General features: G+C 46.0%; 1 protein-coding gene across 1 annotated transcript in view; it reads right to left on the bottom strand.

Annotated features, from left to right (window-relative positions):
* The window catches only part of Gnptab (N-acetylglucosamine-1-phosphate transferase subunits alpha and beta), a 71,571-nt gene extending 58,139 nt beyond the window's left edge, over positions 1-13,432 (bottom strand). Inside the window, exon 1 of the mRNA XM_021175070.3 lies at positions 13,115-13,432. Within this exon, the coding sequence (XP_021030729.1) occupies positions 13,115-13,231 (117 nt within the window). The 5' untranslated portion in view covers positions 13,232-13,432. The remainder of the gene's footprint in view (positions 1-13,114) is intronic.
* Positions 13,433-25,223: the final 11,791 nt, after the last annotated feature.

Genomic DNA, 25,223 nt, shown 5'->3' with positions numbered 1-25,223 from the left:
TGGCACTTAATTAGTAGTTATTGGACGCTTTCTACTGAGCATTTTGCAAGGTGCCTTGTAGACATCTGACACCTCATTTAGCCAACCTGTCAAAGTCACTAGGCTTTGTCACAATCAGTGTCTCAGTGAGGGCTTCTATTGCTGTGACAAAACACCATGACCAAAAGCAACTTAACATCTCATCATCAAAGGAAGTCAGGAGAGGAACTCAAACAGGGCGGGAACCTGAAGGTAGGAGCTGATGCAGAGGCCATGGAGGGGTGCTGCTTACTGGCTTGCTCAGCCTGCTTTCTTATAGAACCCAGGACCACCAGCCCAGTGATAGCACCACCTACAATGGTCTGGAGCCTCCCACACTAATTGATCACTAATTAAGAAGATGCCCTACCAGCTTTAGAGACATTTGTTTTCCAATGGAGGCTCCCTCCTCTCTGAGGACTCTAGCTTGTGTCAAGTTGACATAGAAACAGCCAGCACAGTCAGTGAACAAAATTAAGTTTTGATGCCATAGTATTCCTTCAACAGATGTTCACGGAACACTTACCGCTAGGGCCTGCGAGCGCCCACTGCCTATTTTGCTTATTCTTGTTGATGGAGGTGTTAGTGGAGGGTCTGGCAAGCCTTCAGATGACTGGGCTTCCTACATGTTCCTCTCCTACCCACTTCTCCACACCCTTTCACCAGTCCAGTCCAAGACTCCTGCAGATTACCATGTCTACCACCACTCTCACCATCTCTCTTGGGATTTCTCAAATCTTGTACCTGGTAAGGGACCCTGACAGGTTTTGTTTTGTTTTGTTTTTGGTTACGAGGGCTGGGTTATCATCATTTAGTAGTACTCCTGGGTCTCAGGTATTAGATGCCAATACAAAACAACCTTTAATGGTTTATGAAAATCCCCAGTGCTGGGGGAAAGGTCACTAAAACTACACTAGTCACCCTTATAGCAGCTTTCTCTCTAGCCAAAAGGGCTTTCACACACACACACACACACACACACACACACACACACCACACACACACACACACACACACACACACACCTCACTTGTCTATTTTGTGTATGGCAGAGGCGTGTGAGTTCTCCAGCATACATGTAGAGAGCAGAAGACAACTTGTGGGAATCTGTTCTCTCCTTCTCCCATGAGTCCTGGGACTCACACTCAGGTCACCAGACTTGGTGACAGGCAGGCACCTTTACTCACAGATTCCTTCATTTGCCCTTTTTGATTGTTCTCCCAACATCACCACCTTTACTCTGGTTCTTTGGTTGGGAAATGGTAGTTTCTCAATATCAGCACCACTGCTGTTGGGCCTGGATAATTCTTTTTTCCCCCCTTGGATATTTTATTTATTTACATTTCAACTGTTATCCCCTTTCCAGGCTTCCCCTCTGGAAATCCCCATCCCACCCACCCCTCCCCCTGCTTCTGTGAGGGTGCTCCCTGCCCAACCCATTCCCACCTCCCCACCCTGGCATTCCCCTTTGCTGGGGCATCCAGCCTTTGCAGGACCAAGGGCCTCAGGCCTGGATCATTCTTTGCTGGGGGGATTGTCCTGTATATTAACAGAATCCCTGGCTTCTACACATAAAGACAGCAGCAATATTTCATTCCATGCCCGGCTAGGACCATCTAAAATGTCTCCAGATGTTGTGCAACATTCCCCCATGGGGGAAATATCACCACAAACTGAAAGTGAATGCCCAATTCAGCTCTGCCCTCCTCTGTCCTGTCTGAGCGTTCTTGGCCTCCTGTTGAGCTTACACACCATCAAGGCAGCCATCCTGGCAGGCCACCATACAGGTCAGTGCCTCTCTCTGTCCCACCACACCCTCTACACATTTACAGTATTGCTCGCAACTGTGATAAAGTAACTCTTGATGCCTCACCGCCAGAGCTCCTTGTCAGCAAGAACCATGTCTTCTCTTGACTACTTTGTCCCCAGGGGCCTGGCTAAGTATTTCCTAACTGCATGAATGAGCCAGGCATTCTGTGCAGACAGCAGACTTTTAAGGTTTAAAAAGTAACCTTTGAGCCCAGGTTGCTGAGTACAGAACGGGAAGTTAAGTTTTATCTCCTGAGCAAGCTAGATCAACTGACTGGTAGTGGCAACTAAGAAGCTGCTGTGCATATAAAATAACGTGCTTCTTCTGAAGTACCAGATAGATACAAGAAGCCACATTCCAGGGCCAAGTAAGTAATGGACCAAAACACGGAGTTTCCTATCAAGTGGGAGTTCATCCCCACCACCGCATAAGGGTCCCGAGGCTGGGAAGCTTTACAGAAGCAACTGGCATTCTGTAACTGCCTCTCCACCTCCTCCTAGAACTAGGACAGAAACTTCTCATCTCCCCAAGCCCAGGGAACAGACTCAGCAGGATCACCAATACAGCTCGCTACAGTTCATGATGCTGGCAAATGCCAGACCTGCCTCACACCTGAGAAATGCAGAGGGTGGTCAATTAACTGTCCCCAGCTGAAGGCCTGGCATCAGCTCACACTCCCTAGCTGGAGCCACAGATGGGTATGCCATGTACCGGAAGTGGGTCACACACAGAAAGAGCCCAGGACCCTCCCCACCCCCACAGAGGTGGAGACAAAGATGAAAGGCTTCAGAGGCTATGGAAATGAAAGTGACATTTGATCTCACCAGGGATAACTAAGGGACAGTTCCCAGCACGGTGGTAAGGAGTGGTCTCAATACCCTTTGAAGGTATTCATTCAGTAGAGAGCAAACTTTGACACCTCAGTGGACTTTGGTCACCTCAGTGGGCACCTTGGATGAGGTTACTGAGGAAGGACTTTCTGCCCTTGTTTCTTGCTGCTTTCTGCATGGTCACAAGGGAAAACAGAGGTACACTGAGCTAGGAAAGGGAAGCCTTACAAACCCATCTCCTCTCCTGAATTTTGGGTTTGCTGTGTGTTGCAGGCCTAGCGTGGGGAGGCACAAAGCATCAGCTTAGGCTCTGGAATCTGTTCCTCTCTGAGACTGGCCACTCTAATGCTGAAGGAACACTACAGTTTGTAATCTGGCCTCGAACTCACAAAGGTCTGCCTAGTCTAGCTCCCCATAGCTGGAATCAAACGTGAATACCACCATGCCCAGACCAACAGAGAAGTTTTTGTTACCAAGGAGCACCATACATCTTGGGCTTAACTGGCAGCCCACTCTTCATAGGGATAAGCACAGTTAATGGCCCACCCTCCGTGCTCCTCATATAGGAACTTCACTGCTAGGCAGTACAAATGTCTGGGTGTCTTCAGACACTGTTCTATGACTCAACTCATAACAGTGCCCAGAAAGAACTGCTTAGGCCTCAGGAAAGTTCTCCCTCCACTTCTGGGACATTGGTGGAACACCAGGCTGCTGCATTCTTCCTCCTGACACTATGTCTGGGCTCGGGTGGAAAGAACACCATCATGATAAATATGTATGTCTGCCACAGAAGGGGAGTGGGAAGTGTGTAAAGAAGCAGTCTTGTCAATTCTTGAATTTAAGACTAAGGAGCCATGAGAAGGGGCAAGAGGCAGATCACTGACTGCTCTTCCAGAGGTCCTGAGTTCAAATCCCAGAAACCACATGGTGGCTCGCAACCATCTGCAATGTGATCTGACGCCCTCTTCTGGTGTGTCTGAAGACAGCTACAATATATTCATGATATATATAAAATAAATATATATTTGCATTTCCCTGATGATTAAGGATGCTGAACATTTTTTCAGGTGCTTCTCAGCCATTCAGTATTCCTCAGGTGAGAATTCTTTGTTTAGCTCTGAGCCCCATTTTTTAATGGGGTTATTTGATTTTCTGGAGTCCACTTTCTTGAGTTCTTTATATATATTGAATATTAGTCCCCTATCTGATTTAGGATAGGTAAAGATCCTTTCCCAATCTGTTGGTGGCCTTTTTGTCTTAATGACAGTGTCTTTTGCCTTACAGAAGCTTTGCAATTTTATGAGGTCCCATTTGTCAATTCTTGATCTTACAGCACAAGTCATTGCTGTTCTATTCAGGAATTTTTCCCCTGTGCCCATATCTTTGAGGCTTTCCCCCACTTTCTCCTCTATAAGTTTCACTGTCTCTGGTTTTATGTGGAGTTCCTTGATCCACTTAGATTTGACCTTAGTACAAGGAGATAGGAATGGATCAATTCACATTCTTCTACATGTTAACCACCAGTTGTGCCAGCACCATTTGTTGAAAATGCTGTCTTTTTTCCACTGGATGGTTTTAGCTCCCTTGTCAAAGATCAAGTGACCATAGGTGTGTGGCAGTCAGATGGCTAAGATCAAAAATTCAGGTGACAGCAGATGCTGGCAAGGATATGGAGAAAAAGGAACACTCCTCCATTGTTGGTGGGATTGCAAGCTTGTACAACCACTCTGGAAATCAGTCTGGCGGTTCCTCAGAAAATTGGACATAGTACTACTGGAGGATCCCATAATACCTTTCCTGGGCATATATCCAGAAGATGTTCCAACCAGTAAGAAGGACACATGCTCCACTATGTTCATAGCAGCCTTATTTATAATAGCCAGAAGCTGGAAAGAACCCAGATGCCCCTCAACAGAGGAATGGATACAGAAAATGTGGTACATTTACACAATGGAGTACTACTCAGCTATTAAAAAGAATGAATTTATGAAATTCTTAGGCAAATGGATGGACCTAGAGGGCATCATCCTGAGTGAGGTAACCCAATCACAAAAGAACTCACATGATATGTACTCACTGATAAGTGGATATTAACCCAGATACTTAGAATACCCAAGATATAAGATACAATTTGTGAAACACATGAAACTCAAGAACGAAGACCAAAGTGTGGACACTTTGCCCCTTCTTAGAATTGGGAACAAAACACCCATGGAAGGAGTTACAGAGACAAAGTTTGAAGCTGAGATGAAAGGATGGACCATCTAGAGACTGCCATACCCGGTGATCCATCCCATAATCAGCTTCCAAATGCTGACACCATTGCATACACTAGCAAGATTTTGCTGAAAGGACCCTGATATAGCTGTCTCTTGTGAGACTATGCCAGGGCCTAGCAAATACAGAAGTGGATACTCACAGTCAGCTATTGGACGGATCACAGGGCCCCCAATGGAGGAGCTAGAGAAAGTACCCAAGGAGCTGAAGGGATCTGCAACCCTATAGGTGGAACGACAATATGAACTAACCAGTAACCCCCAGAGCTCGTGTCTCTAGCTGCATATGTATCAAAAGATGGCCTAGTTGGTCATCAGTGGAAAGAGAGGCCCATTGGTCTTGCAAACTTTATATGCCTCAGTACAGGGGAACGCCAAGGCCAAGAAGTGGGAGTGGGCGGGTAGGGGAGGGGGAGGGTATGGGGGACTTGAAATGTAAATGAAGAAAATACCTAATTAAAAAAATAATTAAATAAATAAAAAGGAAAAAATAAATATATAAGAATCTTGAGAGAGAGAGAGAGAGATATTAGACCTCAAAATCTGCCCAAACACAACTAGGAAATGGCTACATTTATATGCTGGAAGCCTTATGAAATACCCCAGAGCTGTATTTAGCAAAGTCCCAGGATAATATACCCAGACAAGAATATAAATTTCACAGATACTTTCCATTAAAACAGCTATGACCACATCTACAAGATAAAGGGCAAACAGTTATTATCCCAGGCATAACGTGAAGGCGCCAATGAAAGGAAACGGGTTTGAACAGAACCCGGTATCTTGGACATCTGCTGCTCTGGCCAGTTCCTTGATAACAATCTGATAACTATTCTCAGGACAGCCCCACAGATCCGGTGGCTCAGCTGTGACTTCCAGGCCTGCCTGCCCCCAAGGCTCTGCAGAGGATTGGCTGGCACACAAAGGTATGGCAGGGGCACTTGCCATCCCCCTCCCCCAACCTCCCCAGCCCCCCAAGGCAAGGCAGGCAGGCAGCTCCAAGTGTGGTCTACCCTCCTGAGAAAATCCCTGCAGTTACTATTTGACAGAAGAGAAAACTAGAGGTCACACCCATTTGGGGCAGCCTGCCCAGGGAGGTGACAGGCAGGACCAGGAGAAATTCCCACACCATTCAAGCACCTTGATCCAACCCTGGCAGAGCGTTACCCAGTCCAGTTACACCAGCTAATTAGCTCCCTTTTTGTCTTAAACTGGGTCTGAGCTGGGTAGGATCTGTCACTTGCAACCCTGTGTTACGGACGATGGCCGAGGTCATTTCCAGTGACGAGTGATTCAACATGCGAACGGGAACAGACTTTTCTACACTACCTCAGCTCAGCTACTCCAAATGCATTCTTTCCTTATCTCTGTCTAGCCGCCTACTCCTGCCTACTCCTTTAAGAAGCCACGCTAGTGCCGCTAGTGCCTCCCGCAAAGGTCGCCTAAGGTCCCTCCAAAATGCTTCAACCAGTGATTTTCTTCCCTTACACTAAGCTGGTATTGCGTACCTACCTTTCCACATCCCTTTCCCGTCCACTATTAGGCAGTTCTCATGTCTGCAGTGGCCTCATCTCCCCTAGCCTGAGCTAAGTCCTGACAGTACCTGCCACACTGTGTGCATCCTAACAGCATGCAGGTCTCGGGGTTCTGGGAAAATCTCAGTAGGACAAAAATGAATTTCAGAAGATCAAAACAAACAAGATACAGTCAGTCACATTAATTATGTTTAAAAAGAATACAAAGTAACCACTATGGGAGTAGAAAGCTTACCTTCATCTACACTGAGGTTAAAAGGATGCTAGTTAAAAAAATCGCCCTAACTCATCCTTCCACCCACCACGCCACACACGGAATCTACCGGGCACGTTCAGGTTACTAAGCAATTTCCATTTACCAAGAGTGAAGCAGGGACTGAGAAAAGTCTTTGCTAATTAACTAGAGTTTGACATCTGATAGTAGCGCCCCCCAAAACAGATTTATATTTTTTAAAAGAAAAGTTCTATGTGATCTTTAGCATTTTCTCCATAGCACAAATTCCATTAATATTATAGTTCAGCTATCTTTTTTATTTTTGTTTTACTGGTGTTCACGTGTGTGTGTATGTGTGTGTGTGTGTGTGTGTGTGTGTGTGTGTAAGCCAGAAGATCTCCTTTATATGAGTTCCAGCTCCCAACCACAGTGAAGTGTGCAATAATGTACCTTTTTTTAAAATCTTAAAGTGGAAGGGAGGGGCCTTGAATATGTTGGCTGGTAATTTCAAAACCATTTTGTTGTTGTTTTTGATTTCTGTAAGCCTGGGTCTCACCTGCATAGCCCAGGCTGGCCAGCAATTAATTATACATGTAGACCAGGCTGACCTCAAACTCAAAAGGTCCACCTGCTTGTCTCCCAAGAGCTGGTGTTAAGGACATACACCACCGTGCCTAGCAAAACAATTCCTTTTTAATAAAACCTAACAGAGAGGTAGCCACCAACCCACAGGGTCAGCTGGGAAGTAACTCACTTTGGGCACTGTGCAGGCCAGGAAATGGAATGCCCCTTCAGATGGAATCTCTGCTTCACTGTTTATGGAATCTCTGCATCAAGTTTTGTTCTTTTTGCTTTCTTTTGGTTTTGCCTCTGACCAAGAACACACAAAAACAGTTTAATCAAGAAACGAATCAAATACAAGCATGGTAACACATTTCTTTCCTGAAATTTGGCCAGGTAAGAAACCAGTCAGTAGGGTAATTCTAGCTGGAGCCTGTTTTCAATCCTTCTTTATTGTTGAAAAAGAGCACTTCATTAATCCAGCATCAAGATCGTGAACGGGCAAGTGGAAGGGAAGGGAGAGAAGAGGGGAATTCTCATAGACCAGGGATGGACTCTAACCTCGCCTACTGGCTTTCTTTTTTTTTTTTTTTTTTTGGTTTTTCGAGACAGGGTTTCTCTGTGTAGCCCTGGCTGTCCTGGCACTCACTTTGTAGACCAGGCTGGCCTCGAACTCAGAAATCCGCCTGCCTCTGCCTCCCGAGTGCTGGGATTAAAGGCGTGCGCCACCACACCCGGCTGCCTACTGGCTTTCTTAAGTGAGTTAATTTTGTTTCCACACGCAGTTTACATAAGAAAGTGATGTTCGCCCGGCATGGTGGCGCACGCCTTTAATCCCAGCACTCGGGAGGCAGAGGCAGGCGGATTTCTGAGTTCGAGACCAGCCTGGTCTACAAAGTGAGTGCCAGGACAGCCAGGGCTACACAGAGAAACCCTGTCTCGAAAAACCAAAAAAAAAAAAAAAAAAAAAAAGAAAGTGATGTTCCATACAAGAGAAGGCATACATATACAAATTCTCACGTCCTAGTAATCTACGACCCTCTTTTCACAAACTTAAAGTTAAAAGAGCTCCAAACATGGGGTTTGTTTTTGTTGCTCCTCACTTGGCAGGCTACCTGACCTGCCTTGAACTCGTTTGGTGGTAAAACATGAGGTAACTGACAGGAGGCTATTTATAGTCAGTATTTTTCTCACGGAGTAGAAATATCCATGCACTTCACTATAGAAAGTGCAGGGACTTACTGTTAAGATAATGTAGTAGTTGTAGAGGTTTCAGCAAAGGGTGTGTGGACTTGTATATAAATGAGGATAGGCCTGAAATACATTTTCCTCTCTAAAGTATATTTTAAAGACACGTAATAGCAAGTATAATAAGGCAGACCAAATACTAATGTTAAAGCCAAAAGTTTCTTTTTCCCTTGAGTCAGTGTCTCACTGTGTAGCCCGTCTCCCGAGTGCTAATATTACAGACATATTATACCATACAAAGCAGAATCATACGTTTATGAATTACTCCATAAAGGATCCTTCAGGACACAGTTTAGTGCTCCATATAAAAAACCCAGGCTCCCCGACCCACGTGATTTTCAGTAAGCAAGTTTTTCCCTGCAGTCCTCACCCCAAGGCTCCACTATGAGCAGTCAGTTCAGAGGAAGCTTGGAACAAAGTGTGGTCCTATGAATGTCCTGGAGAGCAGGCTGGCCTCCAGGCTCTCAACTGCACAAGTACAGTCCGGAGTCCAAGGCTCCAGTCACTCTTCTTGCTCCATCCCTTCCCCTGAACTTCTCCAGCCCAAGGGCTTCCCTTCCCAGCTTCCCCTTCTTACACAACCCTGGCATTTCAGCTCTCTCTGAGTGCTTCCTCTCCCCTCCCTTCACTCCCTCCCCCCTCTCGCTCTCCTCTCCTCCCCTCTCTATCTCTTCTATCGCTCAACTCCCCCACCCCACGGGCAGGTCCAGTCTGCTGGCCATGATCAGTCTACTTTTTCTCTCCCTGCTCTGGACTCTTCCAGGTGCCTCTGGCTGTTCTCTCCCTCCCCTCGCACCCACCATAAAAACCTTCTTTCTGGGGAAATATGGAAGTAGGACAACATTCGAAATGTAAACAAATAAAATATTTTATATTAATATTAATATTTTTTTAAAAAGCCTTCTTTTCAACCGTATCCTGGAGTTGTGTGTCCTTATTTCATTCAGACCCATCTCCCCACTTCGAGGGCTTACCCTAGATTGCCACTGTATTGAACATTGGGTTCAACTGTATTCCTATTTTATCAGACTTTCCAGGGGATTTCTAGCATGTACTTGGCTTGACTTGTAAGGGAAAATGAATTATTTAGTAGATCCCGCCCTTGATTCCATTTTTCCTCAAAATCTGGACAAGTGTTCAAATGGCTTATTAAAAAGCAAGAACCTAGGGTAGAGGAGATAGATTAACTAGTACAGCGCTGATCTAACGTGCATAGAGCCCGGGGTTAGATTCCCCAGGACTGGGCAGAGTGGTCTTAAACTTTAATAGCTCAATAACAAAATTACAATTCTATATTTTATAACTATAATCCTAGCATTGGGGAGGTTGAGGCAGAAGGGTCAGAAAGAATTTCAAGGTCATCCTCAAGTATGAGTGGAGTTGGAGGCTAGCCTGGGGTACAAGTAACCTTGTCTCACACGCCTTTAATCTCAGCACTTGGGGGAGGCAGAGGCAGGCAGATTTCTGAGTTCGAGGCCAGCCTGGTCTACAGAGTGAGTTCCAGGACAGCCAGGGTTACACAGAGAAACCCTGTCTCAAAAAATCAAAAAGAAAAAAAAATCTTCAAATCCCCACTTTACCTCTTACATTAAGAAGAGGAAAATAATGAGCTCCCAGTTTAACAATGATCTTCTTAACCATTATAAGCATCACAACTAGTTACCAGCCGGGTGCTACCTACATAATCAAAAGTCCCAGTTCAAGGAAAAATTTCAAAGTGAAGGAGACTAAACAATTGATGGTGATAACATCAACTAGCGTGGCCTAACGACAGGGTTTGTTATGTGCTATCAATCTGATGAAGTGCTTCCTACACTTAATTTCTACTGGCGACCCTGATAAGAAGACAGTCATGCCTTTATTTTAAAGAAGAGGAAGCTGAGAGGGGTCAGATTTCCTCCCAGATGTGGTAAGCAAAGCCCGGGGCTGCAGGAGAAACCACCAGGAGCTCCAGGTGAAGGGCAAAGGTGTGGCGGTAAGGGGTGACCTTGGGGATGAAGGAATCAGCTGCCAGCCCAAGTTTGATTCCTGGGAACCACAAGGTGCAGAGAAAGAACCCACAGCACAAAGTGTCACATGTGCACCCACATGTGTGCACATAACATGCATATATGGAAGAAAAGCCTTAAAGGGGTGGGGAGGATTATTGGGGGCTGGAGAGATGGCTCAGTGGTTAGAAGCACTGGCTGCTCTTCCAGAGGTCCTGGGTTAGGCCCCGTGTGGCTGCTCACAACTGTCTGTAACTCCAGTCCCAGGGGATCTAACATCCTTACTCACACATATACACACATACAGGCAAAACACTGATCCGCATGTTACATATAAGAGGTGTTACTAAGACGTTGGCATCAAAGCCAAGTTGTCTTAAGCTTGAAGTGCAGGTCTGCTGTGAATTAGCCATGTTAATTTATGCAAACACCTCAGCTGCATAACCTGTGAGGCGGGTAAAATACTACTGTCCAGATCAGAGGACTCGGTGAAGACTACATTAGTGTGTGAAGCAGTTAGAGAACACCTAGTAAGGTCTATGCTTGTTATTATCATGGTTAGCATTAACTGGAGCCATTAGTCACATCCAGATTAGCTCTCCCTAGCCCTTCCCCCATCACAGGCCAGCTACCCCCACCTCTCCTGCTACCCGGTGACACTCTTAACTCTTATTTCTCTCATTTCAACTAAACTTTATGATCTGTGCCTACGAGCCAGGCCTCATGGCATACACCTTGAATCCCAGCACTCCGGAGGCAGAGGCAGGTGGATCTGAGTGCAAGGCTAGCCTGGTCTACATAGGAAGTTCCAGCCCAGCCTGGGCGGCGTGGTAAGACCCTGTCTCAAACTCTTCAAGGCTGTAACAAATGCATTTCACGCCATGGTTAGTAAATAGCCCACTTAAAATGAACCAGGTTAAAACCATAAACCAACAACCCTAGCACTCGGAAGGGCTGATAACAGAAGACTGTGAACTTCAGGCTAGCCTGAGCAACTTAGTAAGGCTCTCTCAGAAATGAAAGCCATCCAAAAGCAGTCAGATGACACTAACTATGCGAAAACATATCAAGTTACAACACATGAAACGTAGACGGACCGGGAGGCGGTGGAAAACTAAAACACTCCACACTTGGAAGTGGGCGACAGTCTCATTCTCACCTGTAAAATTACTTTTTTTCTAGTCCCTACAACCAGTAAAAACACACTTAGAACCCGGCCATATCGCTCAGCCAATCACTAAACAGACGCTTAGTATGCACACACTGGCACTGCCTGGCACTGGGCTTGGGCTAGGGTTACAGCATTTAAAGTGACACCAGCTTCTCCACCGAGCTTACAGTCCGGTGTTGGTGCCGAGCGCACACATGCGTATTGTGTTTTATAAGAGCATTCTGTTAATTATAAAACCCTTTCAACCTCTTACTAAAATATAACCTAATAAATAAAACAGGGAGACCATTCCCAACTCTTTGAAAGCGCACGTTTTCTTCCTGTCTCCAGGGGCAGTGTTCTGTTGAATGGCACACTTGTGCCCATTCATTTCTGACCTGCTCATACCCCTTTGCACACTTAAGATGGCGAAGACTGTATTAGACTACCCAAGAATCAAATAACTGAAATTTAAACTGAAGAGTAATGGCAGTCCCCAGATCGTTCAAGGTATGTCTCCAAAGGAGCATAAAATTCATTTAACCTGGCGGCTCACACCTCCCAAACCGGTTGTCTGTGCTCTTTGAAGAGTTTACAGTCTAATCAAACTGCTTCATTGCACATCAATTAAACGCAGTTCTCTCAGTCCAAGAAGGACCAGCGACTTGATCTAAAAAGTATTAGCATAGCCCATGACGCAAGGGTGGGTCAGTGCTAGCTCCCAAGAGGTCCGGGGCTGGAGTCCAAGATCAGCAGGCAGTCCTAGTCACCTGACAAGGGCCCTACTCTGAGATAAGCACTTGGTGCTTCCTATCAGCGTGTGCATTCTCACTAGTAAGGCCTCCAGCCCGCTGCCATGTAGCTGTACAAAACAGCAGAGCCATTATGAAAAAGGAAAAAAAGTTAATAAAAAAAAATCTCCCTTTCACTCTGCAAAATTCACATGCAAAACCGCATAAAATTCACATGCAAAACCGCGCAAAATTCACATGCAAAACCGCGCAAAATTCACATGCAAAGCCGCGCATGCCTCTAAGACAAAGTCTGTGATCCAGAAGAAACAGAAGATAAGGTGTTTTGTCAACGGTGAAGGATTAGTAGGGTGGCACCGCAGGACTGGATCCTAAGGAGGGCCACGGAATGAAGGCTCACTACAGAAAAATACAAACCCTAGGAGAGAGTTTCACCAGCGCAAGGCCTTAGAGCCAAAATCAAATGGCCAGAGGACTCTTGGGGACACCCTGTAGAAGGAAGGGGACCCATGCGCACGCTGAAGCACGCGAGGCCCGGACGTCCAGTCCAGCTGCTGCAGGCGAGCCGGGGAGAGGATGCACGCTCAGCGCCTGGGACTTGTGGGCCGTGTGCTGGTCCCCAGGCTGCAGGGAAGATGGGGAGGCAGAAGGGAGATTCGGGGTGCCGGCACCGCGGGGCTCGATCGGGGAATGCTGCGCACGCGGCTCCGGGGCTCGGGCTCCGCTACTCACCTCTCCGAACTGGAAAGCCGAGACGATGGTGACAACGACGCCCACGAAGCAGACGTAGAGCCCATACCTGTGGGATAGGCAGGTATAGGTCTGTCTCTGCAGGAGCTTAAGCAGCATCACCCCGGCCCCGCCACCCCACGCCGGGAGGAGCCCGCGCCGCGCCACCGCCTCAGCGAGCCGCCATTCAGGGGCCCCGGGACGCGCCGCCGCGCTTAGCTCACAGCCCCCGGCTGCCGCACATTGTCGCTCCGGCGACCGACGGCCCGCTGGGCTCCACGCCGCGGCCGCCGCTTCCGGGAGCCCAGAGCCCACGCCCTCGGCGCGGCGGAGGCGGACCCAGGGCCCGCAAGGCGCCCGGCGCCACCCGGGGTTGGCCTCGGAGAGGCGGCGGCGAGTCGCCAGCGCCACCTGGAGGGCGGAGGGGCAAGGGCAGGCGCGCGCCCTCCCATCTGCGCGTGCGCCCTGGGCCCTGCCCTTTGGGCCCTCTGCCCTCTGCACGGTGGGACCCACCCAACCAACAGGTAAGCGACCAGGGCTGTCCCCTGCAGTGTGCCAACGGGCAATCCTGCTGAACCAAAAAACACAGCTCCTGCCTCAAGTTTATCTTCGAAAGAAAATTTGAAAGATCGCGGCTAGGGAATGCATATTCGGCTTGTCCCAAATGACATAATCTACTCAAGACGTTCTTACACGAGGTTTAATTAGTTTTGGAAAAGCAAAAGTCACTAATCAGGCATTTATCAAAAAAAAAAAATTGAGGTCACAGGTAGGCTGATTGTGGCAAAACAGGGAAAACTAACGGGTTTAGATACTATCTGAAGCCTTAGCTTTTGATGGGTAATCAATCGTGGCTTGTAAGTTTGTGTATGCAGGGGAACTCGTGTGTGTGTGTGTGTGTGTGTGTGTGTGTCTGAGAGAGAGAGAGAGAGAGAGAGAGAGAGAGAGAGAGAGAGAGAGAGAGAGAGAGAGAAAGTGTACGGTGAGGGTCACTCGTTTCTGTCCTTCCATGCTGTGGGTTCAAGGAACTGAACTGAGGCTTGGAATCACCTTAACCTGCTGAGCCATTTCAGGAACCCTTTCAAATACGACTGGATAGTATAGCTATTGAATTGGCTTTGTTAATTATAAAATTAAAAAAAAAAGGAACTGGAGTGTTATAGAGAATTAACTAAGTTTTCGGGTCAAATTCACTTGGAGAATTGTTTGGGCCTACCTGGGTCTTTTTGTGGGGGGGTGGGGTGGGGGTGGGGAATTACCCTCATTACACAGCATGCTCTCAAATGCAGTGTCTACCACAGTGCATACCTGTTGAGCACTTGGGACGTTGAGACAAGAAGGTTATGAGTTCAAAGCCAATCTGGTCTTGGTAGTGAGACCTTGTCAATAAACAAAAGAAAATTAAAATGAAACCCCTCACTTTTCTACTTTGTTTCATTCGTCTACTCTTCAACTTATCCTATTTCTTCTAAAGCTTTTCGTTGGTTTTGTTGGTTGGTTTGGGAATTATTAGGTTTTGTTTTGCTTGGTGGGGGGAGGGTGGGAAGGGGAGGGGACAGGAGTGGGAGAAGATGGGACAGTAGGGGTGTGGAGGATTTTGAAACAGTGTCTCAAGAAGCCCCAGCTGGGTTCTAACTCCCAATGTAGCCAGGCAAGCCTTGAACTCTTCCCTCCCTCCCTTCCATCTGGGATTACAGGGCGGCACTACCCACCTCTTTTATCAGGTGTTCCAGTTAAATGCTTTGTGCCCTTTATCTTTGTAATCTCCATTGGTCTTGTTGTTGTTGTTTTTTTTTTTTTTTGAGACAGGGTTTCCCTGTATAGTCCTGGCTATCCTGGAACTCACTCTGTAGACCAGGCTGGCCTCGAACTCAGAAATCCACCTGCCTCTGCCTCCCAAGTGCTGGGATTAAAGGCGTGCGCCACCACCGCCCGGCCATTGGTCTTATTCTTGGTTTGTCCTGATGTTCTTGACTGTGTTTCTCAAACTTGATACTTAGTTTATTCCCCCCTCCCCCCAGTATTTTTGTTTTCTAGTGCCAAGTTGACAGAACCCTGGGCCTGCTGCCTTGTTTCTTATAAACCTCAAAAGTTCAGATTTCCTACTAAACACCGACTTTTATTGCCTCCCATTGAGATGCTTCTCGCTGAGCGTGGAGGGAGGTGTTGAAGCTTCAGGTGTCGGGCTGGGGGTACCCTGTGTCTGTGTCTCCAAGGCAAGGACGTGCTAAGACTGTTCTCTGGGGCTAGAGAGATGGCTCAGCAGTTAAGAGCACTGACCCCTCTACCAGAGGTTCTGATTTCAATTCCCAGCAACCACATGGTGGTTCACAACCATCTTTAATGGGATCTGATGCACTCTTCTGGTGTGTGTCTGAAGACAGCTACAGTGTACTCCTATAAATAAAATAAATAAATCTGAGAGAGAGAGAGAGAGAGAGAGATCTCCACATAGATCACTGCGTCCGTTTTCACATATTTGCACACCAGTTTACCATGCGGCTGGAGAAATATGAAGCAAAAGCCACACACTAGATTCCCAAGGAAGTAACAGCCTGTTCCTGCAATATGCCTCCACTGCCCCCTACTGGCCAATCTTAATACCACATCCACGGCAAAAGGGATGACTAACACAGGGCTGGTTTTCAGAGGTACAAATTTGGAGCAGAACGTCATCAACTGACTCCTAGCACAACACTGAAGGCCGTTCTGTTCTAACAATCAGAACTTGCTTCAACCAACAGTACCGTGTTTTCCCTCTACTCTCATACAGTAATCAACACAAAAGACTCGTGAGCTCAAAACAAGCATAGTAGCAGATCCCAAGGGTTCAGTGCCGAACACTGGGTCCTCTATTTAGATGCCAGTCAAGGCCCCAGGTTTCTCAACGTTAATGGACACAATACATACTGGAGTTCCCACTGTCCCTGCAACCCCTACCTCATCAGGCGCTTGAGTAACTTTCTTACATTGTTGCCTTATTATAGCGAGTGTTACAAAGGCTACAAATTAGTCAAGTGTGCCTGATAGCGTTTGTCTACTAGACCTAAGCTATAGTCACCTGGGAAGAGGCCCTCAATTGAGAAAATGCCTCCGTCGGATTGGCTTGTGTGCAAGGCATTTTCTTGATGAATAATGGGTGTGGAAGGGCCCGGAACTCTCTGGGCAGGATCATCCAGAGCAGATGGACCCATCCTGTAAAAGAAAGCCAGCAGGACAAGCCAGGCAACAAGTTGGACAAGCCAGGCAGCAAGCCAATAATTTGAGTTCCTCCAGGTTCCAAGCTTGAGTTCCTGCTGTGGCTACCATGGCTGACTGACCATAATCTGTAAGGTGAATAAGCCCATCCCCCACCCCCCACAATGCTTGTCGTAGTGTTCATCATAACAACAGAGATGCAAGCTAAGGTACTGGGCAGGATGGATTATGCCTGCACAGTCTCAGCGCTCAGGAGGCCGAGGCAGAGAATCATAGATTTGAGGCTACCCTGGCTGGGTAGCGAGACCTGGCATCTCAGAGAACCACGGTCTGTGGAAGAGAGTGTTTGCCAATCATGTGCAGGCTCTGAATTTGATTCCCCCACCATCAGAAAGAAAAGAAGAATAAAAATGAAGAGTCAGAAAGGGGAAGGGATCTGTAGGTCTCGTGCCCTCTTAGGGTGCACCAACTCTTAGGAACCAGAATATGTCCTGCTACCCAGAAACTCTCTGACTCCGATCCCTTTGGGATTCTGTAGAGACTTCATCACTCGGACACGATTCCTTCTAGACTGGGTGGGGAAGCCAATTTGTTCAGATGCCCTTCCTCTCTAGGTAGCCTCTCTTCCTTCGGCTAATGGGCAGTGCCACAGTGGATGAGGAGAGTCTGTGATCTAGTATTAGAAAGCATAGGTGAGAGAATTTATTTTTCATTTGTTGATTTATTGATTGGTTGGGGAAAAAACAAAAAAAAACAAAAAACAAAAAAAAACAAAAACAACTGTAGCCCAGGCTAGCACTTGTAGTCCAGGTTAGTTCGAACTTATGTATAGCGATCCTTTTGTGTCAGCTTCTGGAACTTCGGAATCACACGTAAGTGATTCCACCCGTTCAGAGACATTTTCTTTAGGTCGGTTGTATTAATTGAACAAAATGTCCCTACAAGAACAATTCAAAGGAGGGAAAGTTTCTTTGCTCTCGGGATTTCAGAGACGTTTTAGTCTGCCACGGTGCTCCGGAACATGAGGCAGCAGCTTTCCCATGGCACCCAACCAGGAAGCAGAAAGCACAAGGGAACCTTAGGGGGTATGTGGTGGGGGAGTGGGGAGGGAGCACAACCTTCGAAGGCCCACCCCTAGTGGCCTACTTAGGCAGGCAGGCCTTAATTCCTATCACTCTTCAGCATTCGAAGCAGGCACCAGTTGGAAACAAGAGTTTTCAAGACAAAAGCCAGCAGAGGGCATTTCGGATTTCTCTGACTTTTGGATACCCACTTCCACTATGCCGGCAGAGCTAGCCACTCTAACGTATTCACTCTTTAGTTCAGCACGCCAGAATTCTGGGTGAAGATTGCCAGTGTCCACTAATCTGCCCCAGCTCATCTCCCCCTTCTCCTTCCTCGGGATGCTTTGGCTGTGTTTGCTCCAGTGATCTGGCTACTTCAAAGGGCACCTCCATTTCCTAAGTGCCCAGCTCTTGTCTTCACGTAAATAGCCCTCAGATACCAAACTCCCAACCCTGCCACATTTGTCTTCTCTAGCCTTATCAATGATTAAAATTCCCGAGCCTTTGAGGCAAGAAATGAGCTCTGGTTCCTCAATTATTTTTCTATTCCCTCTCAAAAAAGTTGACACCAAAGCCTTTTCCTCCCTCTACAATCTAGAATCTTGACTTACATGTTTAGTGGTTCTTTTCTGTTTTTAAACAGGGTCTCATACAGTCCAGGCTGGCCGTGGACTAGCTGTGTAGCTAAACGCTGATGCTGATTCCTGATTTTCCTGCCTTTGTTCTCCAAGTACTGGGACTCAGGCACCCTCCACATCAGGCTATTCACCTTTAACCCCCAGTGCTATCTCCAGTGAGATAGTGCTGTCTCTGTCCCTTGTGAGTTGTTGTAGTTACCACCACAAAAATCAACGAATCAAATGATACCACCCTATGACCTAACTCTCCTTACTGTTTTTCTTGGTAAATACCCAACCTTCTTCTCTCTCAGCCTTGTGTGTTCCTTCCAGCCACCTAGCTACTCCTAAACAAATAGGACTTGGAGTCACTTAGGACCTAGTAGCTTCTCCTAGACAAATAAGGTTAATCTGAGCACCGAGACCTTGTTCTCAGGAATTCCCTTTGTGTATCCTCAGTCACAAATGAAAAGAAATCCTCAGCCGGGCGTGGTGGCGCACGCCTTTAATCCCAGCACTCGGGAGGCAGAGGCAGGCGGATTTCTGAGTTCAAGGCCAGCCTGGTCTACAAAGTGAGTTCCAGGACAGCCAGGGCTATACATACAGAGAAACCCTGTCTCGAAAAAACAAAAAACAAAAAACAAAACAAACAAACAAACAAAAAAGAAATCCTCAATCATTGTGGGGTTTTTGTTGTTATTGTTGTTGTTGTTTGAGACAGGGTTTCTCTGTGTAGCCCTGGCTGTCCTGGAACTCACTCTGTAGACCAGGCTGACCTCGAACTCAGAAATTCACCTTCCTCTGCCTCCCAAGTGCTGGGATCAAAGGCGTGCGGCACCACACCCGGCTAATCATTGTGTTTTTAAATGAACTAATCTTACATTCTGGGTTATTTCGTACTCAATAAAACATTAATCATAAAGTAAAATAAAGTACACCAGCTAAGAAATCTCTCCCTCCAAAAGTTTGTTTTAAACATTTTGGATTCTTATTTGTGTATGTGTCTTTTTGGCATATATGCACACAGGTGTGCAAATACCCGTGGAGGTCAGGAAAGGGCGAGCATTGAATCAGCTGGAACTGGAGTTCTGGGCAGTTATAAGCTGCCTGATACAGGCACTGGTTGTTGAACTCTGGCCCTCTTCAGGAGCTCTTACCTTCTGAGCCATTTCTCCAGCCCCCTCCCCCAAAACTTGCAGTCAAGCGGTTGCTGCTGCCCTGATGTTCCTGTCATTTTCTTGGCCCTTTTCAACTTTTTTTTTTGTTTTTGTTTTTTTGGTTTTTTTTTTTTTTGAGGCAGGGTTTCTCTGTGTAGCCCTGGCTGTCCTGGAACTCACTCTGTAGACCAGGCTGGCCTCAAACTCAGAAATCCACCTGCCTCTGCCTCCCAAGTGCTGGGATTAAAAGCGTGTGCCACCACGCCCAGCTTCCTCAACTTTTCAAGTTTCTTTTTAAGTGTGTGTGTGTGTGTGTGTGTGTGTGTGTGTGTACCCAAGCACACATGGAAAATTTGTGGGAATCAGTTTGCTCCATTTTCCATATGGGTCTCTGGGGTCAAACAGGTCTCACTTGGGCTTGGTGGTGAATACCTTTGCCCAGAGAGCCACCTCCCGGGCTTCTTTCCAAGTCCTGCTCAGTGCATGCAGTATCTTGCTATCAAGAGATGAGACACCTAGCAGAGGCCTTTCCTTCCTCTCTGTGAAGTCTGTACCACATAAAACCTCTCATGGCAGGGCTGGAGAGATGGCTCAGAGGTTAAGAGCACCGACTGCTCTCCCAGACGTCCTGAGTTCAAATCCCAGCAACCACATGGTGGCTCACAACCATCTATAATGGGATCTGATGCCTCTTCTAGAGGAGTCAGGCATACATGCAGGCAAAACGCTAAATAAATAAGTAAATAAATGTAAAAAGGGGGTAGGGGTAGAGGTTGGAGAGATGGCTTAGCAGTTAAGAGCACTGACTGTTCTTCCAAAGGTCCTGAGCTCACAACCATCTGCAATGGGATCCGATCTGATGCCCTTTTGTGGTGTATCTGAAGACAGCTACAGTGTGCTCAAATACATAAAATAAATAAAATATTAAAAGTAAAAACCTCTTATGGGGCACTAATAGGCAGATATATGGATTTCAATAGATAATGACAACTGAACATGAATTTCACCTAATGAAAAGTCCTATATATGTTGAAGTCAGTAAAGGTTTGAGGTTAGCCAATTCGAGAAACTCAGATCATATAAGTTCCTATATTTGGGACTTAACTTAGAAACTGTGTGTAAGGGAAGAAGAAGAAAAAACTGAACTCTTAAAATTTACGAGAAATTCTCATAGTCATTGTCATAATGGAAATCCCCAGATTTCTCAGAAGTACTTTTTCATAACTTTAATAAAAAACACTTGCCAGAGACTATTATGAAATCGAGGAAGTCTCAGATGCAATTGCCCTAAATTGCAATGCCTTGAACAACTGGGTTGTCATTACAATGGTCACTAAGGACTTTGATTCTCTGTCTCTTTGAGAAACTGACATTTCTAAACCTCCTATGTTTCCTTCAAATTTATTTGTTGTTAATATATATAATAAATATATAATATATAATGTATAATAAATAATATGTAATATAATGCAATATAATAAATGTATAATATATAATAAATATAACACAATAAATATATAACATGTAATATGTAATATATAATAAATATATAATATGTAATGTTTAATGTGTAATATATACTATATAATAGGATATATGATATATAATGTGTGTGTTTACTGCATGCATGTCTGTGTACCACATTCATACCTGGTGTTTATCCAGGGCAGAACAGGGTACCAGATCTCTTGGAACTGGAGTTGTAAACTGCCAAGTAAATGCTGGAAATAGAACCCAGGAAGGGCAGCCAGCCAGTGCTCTTATCCACTGAGCCATCTCTTCAGCCCTGAAGGTTTATTTTTCATTTTATTGTATGTGTATGGGCATTTTGCTTGCATGTATAACTCTGCAAACATGCATGCAGTGCCTGGGGAGGCCAGAAGAGGGCGTGGCATCCTCTGAACTAGGGTGATACCTGTTAGGCATAATTCTGATTTCAATGCTCAATGGTGTGGTGCCTCTTATCAGATACTAATGGGCAGCTGGCATATACAGATGTATAAAGTCAGGTTGTCTAGATAAAAGAATTAAACTAATACCAAGCATTCACTTTCTTATATTTCAACAAACATTTATTAATCAATGTGGGTCAGTTATTAGCACTGGAAACAGAAATTTAGCAAATTCAATTCCGACTCTCAAAGTCTTTAGAACCCAGTTGTTAGGGTAACATGTCAACGCTGGGGAGTATGAAATAGAAATAAAGTAGCCCTGGGATGCAAAGAAGTGGCTCAAAGGTCAAACATCTGGGTTGGTAGGGAAGAGTTCCTGAAGAAGGCTATTTCGGAGGTAAAAGATCAAGAAACACCTGTATCCAGCGTGGCTCCACATCTGGGATCACAGCCATGAATGAGTCTATACAGAGGAGAAAGAACAGAGGGAAGCAGAGGGACATTCTAAAAAGAAACAAGTCCACATGGGGGCGGGGAGGGGGAAGTAGATATATAAAATAAGTGAGCACAGGTAATGTAGAGGCCAGAGGAATCAATCTCACTGTGTAATCTCTACCTTGCTCTAAAACATGTGACTTATTGAAATTTCCTGATTTTCTATACCGAGGAGTGACTTCCCTACATACCTGGGAACAAAACTCAGAACTCATTCACAGCTCAGGGACCTCACTGTGTGATGGTTTGTATACGTTTGGCCCAGGGAATGACACTCTTTGGAGGTGTAGCCCTTTTGGAGCAGGTGTGGTCTTGTTGGAGTAGGTGTGTCACTGTGGGCATGTGCTTTAAGATCCTCATCCTAGCAGCCTGGAAGTCAGTATTCTGCTAGCATCTTTCAGATGAAGATGTAGAACTCTCAGCTCTGCTTGTACCATGCCTGCCTGGATTCTGCCATGCTCTCACCCTGATGATAATGGACTGAACCTCTGAACCTGTAAGCCAGCTCCAATCAAATATTGTCATGTATAAGACTTGTCTTGATCATGGTGTCTGTTCACAGCAATAAAACCCTAACTAAGACACCATGAAAAATATATATAAGTGTGTGCATGCATGAGCAGGCATGCATCACACACACACACACACACACACACACACACACACACACACACACACACACACAGCATCAGTCACTCACATAGTGATTGTTGATAGCCTTCTCTGGTCCCAGTCTTGACTCCCTATTTTGAAAGGATCCATTCCTGGGAATTACAATGCATGTAAAGGATTCTATTCTATCTTCAAGAACACACTTAAAATTTCTCCTGATCATAAAAAGAAAGCATGCATGAGGACCTGGGTTGGAGCCCCAATACCACATACCACATAGGAGACTAGAGTTAACAACATACATGATCTTTTTCTTTTTTTTAATTTATGTATGTGAGTACATTGTAGTTATCTTCAGACACACCAGAAGAGGATACCAGATCTCATTACAGATGGTTGTGAGCCACCATGTGGTTGCTGGGAATTGAACTCAGGACCTTTGGAAGAGCAGACAGTGCTCTTACATACATGATCTTGATGGATAATACTGTCAGCTTGACAAAATTCAGAATCAGAGGGGAGACAAGCCTCTGACACACCTGTGAGGGACTGCCTAGATTGGGGTTAACTGAAGTGGGAAGGACCTGGCCTGAATGTGGGGAGCACTGCCCTGAATGTGGGGAGCATCACGCTCTGGGCCAGGGTTCTGGGCTGTGTATACAGGAGAAAACTGCCTGAACACAAGCACTTTCTTGCTCTTTGTGGATGAGATGGCGCCAATTGTCTCAGGCTCCTGCCACCTTGACTTCCCAGCCTTGCTGGACTGTACCCTCAAACTGTGAGCCAAAAGAAACTCCCCCCTAAGTTGCTTTTTAATCAACACATTGTATTTCAGAGACAGGAAAAGAAGCCACTACCATGATACTCTCTAAGGAGGTGACTCACGCAACCATGTAAAGGTACTCACTTCCAAGCAGCGGTGCATATACATGCAAATAAATGTCCTTCAAAGGACTCCATGAAGAACGGTATTGGCTCTACTTGCAAAAGACCATTTTGATTTTTTTCAAAATCAACTGTATAGATATATAAAACTGTAGATGTAATTGACATTTTCTTCCTCCATTTCTTCTTAGATTAGTTTCTCTTTCATTCCTTCCTTCCTCCATTCTTTCCTCTACCTTCTTCCCTTCTCTTCCTCTTCTCCTTCTCCTCTTCCACCTCCTCCCCCCGCTCCTCTTTTCTTTCTGAGACAGGGTTTTATAATCCAGTTTAGGTTGGTGTCTTAGGTAGGGTTTTACTGCTGTGAACAAACACCAGGACCAAGGCAAGTCTTATAAAAAGCAACATTTAATTGGGGCTGGCTTACAGGTTTAGAGGTTCAGTCTATTATCATCAAGGTGGGAGCATGGCAATATCCAGGCAGGCATGGTGCAGGAGGAGCTGAGAGTTCTATGTCTTCATCCAAATGCTGTTAGTGGAAGACTGACTTCCAGGCAACTAGGGTGAGGATTTTATACCTACACCCACAGTGACACACCCATTCCAACCAGGCCATGCCTATTCCAACAAGGCCACACCTTCAGATGGTGCCACTCCCTGGTCCAGTGATATACAAACCATCACAGTTGGCTTCAGACTGTTGGGGTTTGGTCAGGTGATGCTATGTACTCAGATGCTAAATTCTGAACCCTGGGATCTGGTTGCCGTCCTGATGAGAATGGTCCTGATGAGAATGTCCTCACATACACCAGACTTTGTCATGCATTAGTCACTCTGTTCATGTTGTGCCTAAATACCAGATAGAAGCTCCCTGAGTGAGCAAAGGTGTTTTAGGCTCCTGGTTCTTGGGAAAGGCATCTTGGCAGGGAAGGCAGGGTGGGGTAGCTCAGTCAGGACTTGTGGGAAGGTAAGCTGACATTCATACAGTAGTCGACCAGGAAACTGAGTGAGCCTGTGAAAACATGGGCTCAAAGGCCCAGTGTTGGGGTGATCTCATGTGCACTGTGTAAAACATGGGCTCAAAGGCCCAGTGTTGGGGTGATCTCATGTGCACTGTGTAAAGGTTGTCTTTGTTTGAGGCATCACTGTCAGGGTCCAGCCTCGACACAGGATCAGAGTTCTCAACTGGAAGCAGGGATATCTGGAAGGTGCATAATAAAAAGACACAGACAACTTTTCGGGACAAACTAACAGGCAAATTTTTAAGGTTTAAAGTTTCTCTCTCTCTCTCTCTCTCTCTCTCTCTCTCTCTCTCTCTCAGCTGGGGGTTGTGCTATCTCATTCACTCCCTTTCTCACTCTCACACACTCATTCTGTGTCCTACTCTTCCCCCTCCCCCTCCCCTCTCCCTCCCCTCCCCCTCTCCCTCCTCCTCCTCCTCCTCCTCCTCCTCCTCCTCCTCCTCCTCCTCCTCCTTCTTCTTCTTCTTCTTCTTCTTCTTCTTCTTCTTCTTCTTCTTCTTCTTCTTCTTCTTCTTCTTCTTCTCCTCCTCCTCCTCCTCCTCCTCCTCCTCCTCTTCTTCTTCTTCTTCTTCTTCTTCTTCTTCTTCTTCTTCTTCTTCTTCTTCTTCTTCTTCTTCTTCTTCTTCTTCCATACACAAATTCCACACACCCTCTCTCCTAACACACTCTCCCACTCACTCTCACTCTCTCTCCATACACACCTCACATTCTCTCTCCTCACACTCCACAATCCCTCTCCAAGATTCTCCACACATTCTCCTTTCACTCACCTCATGCAGGCCTCATGTGCACCTCACTCTCTCCACTCATTCTCTCACCTTTCTCTTGCCCCAGTCTTTTATTGTCTCAAACGCAGGTAGAAAAAGAAAAGGACTTGTATAATCATTGCCAAATCAAATTAAAAAAAATAACCACATCCCACAGAGAACCAGGAATTACAGTTGTTCCCCAAAGTCTCAAGCTTTCCCTATTCCCAGGCCTGTGGCCAAAATAATAATAATTGCAAACTTATCATCATTTAAACTTTAACTTTTGATTTATTATACTTCAGAGCCTCAAGATCAGCTACTCGAATTTTCCTGTGAAGCTCTAATGATAAATGACATGGGCAAAGCTGCCAGGCAGTGGCCAGAGAGTCAGGTTAACCCTTAACTCCGTAGTTCCACTAGCCTT

Source organism: Mus caroli, unplaced genomic scaffold (genome assembly GCF_978045245.1).
Source record: "Mus caroli unplaced genomic scaffold, Mus_caroli_1 scaffold_9, whole genome shotgun sequence".
NCBI lineage: Eukaryota > Metazoa > Chordata > Mammalia > Rodentia > Muridae > Mus > Mus caroli.
Note: the sequence above shows the minus strand (reverse complement) of the source record. Positions and strands in the feature narration are given on the sequence as shown.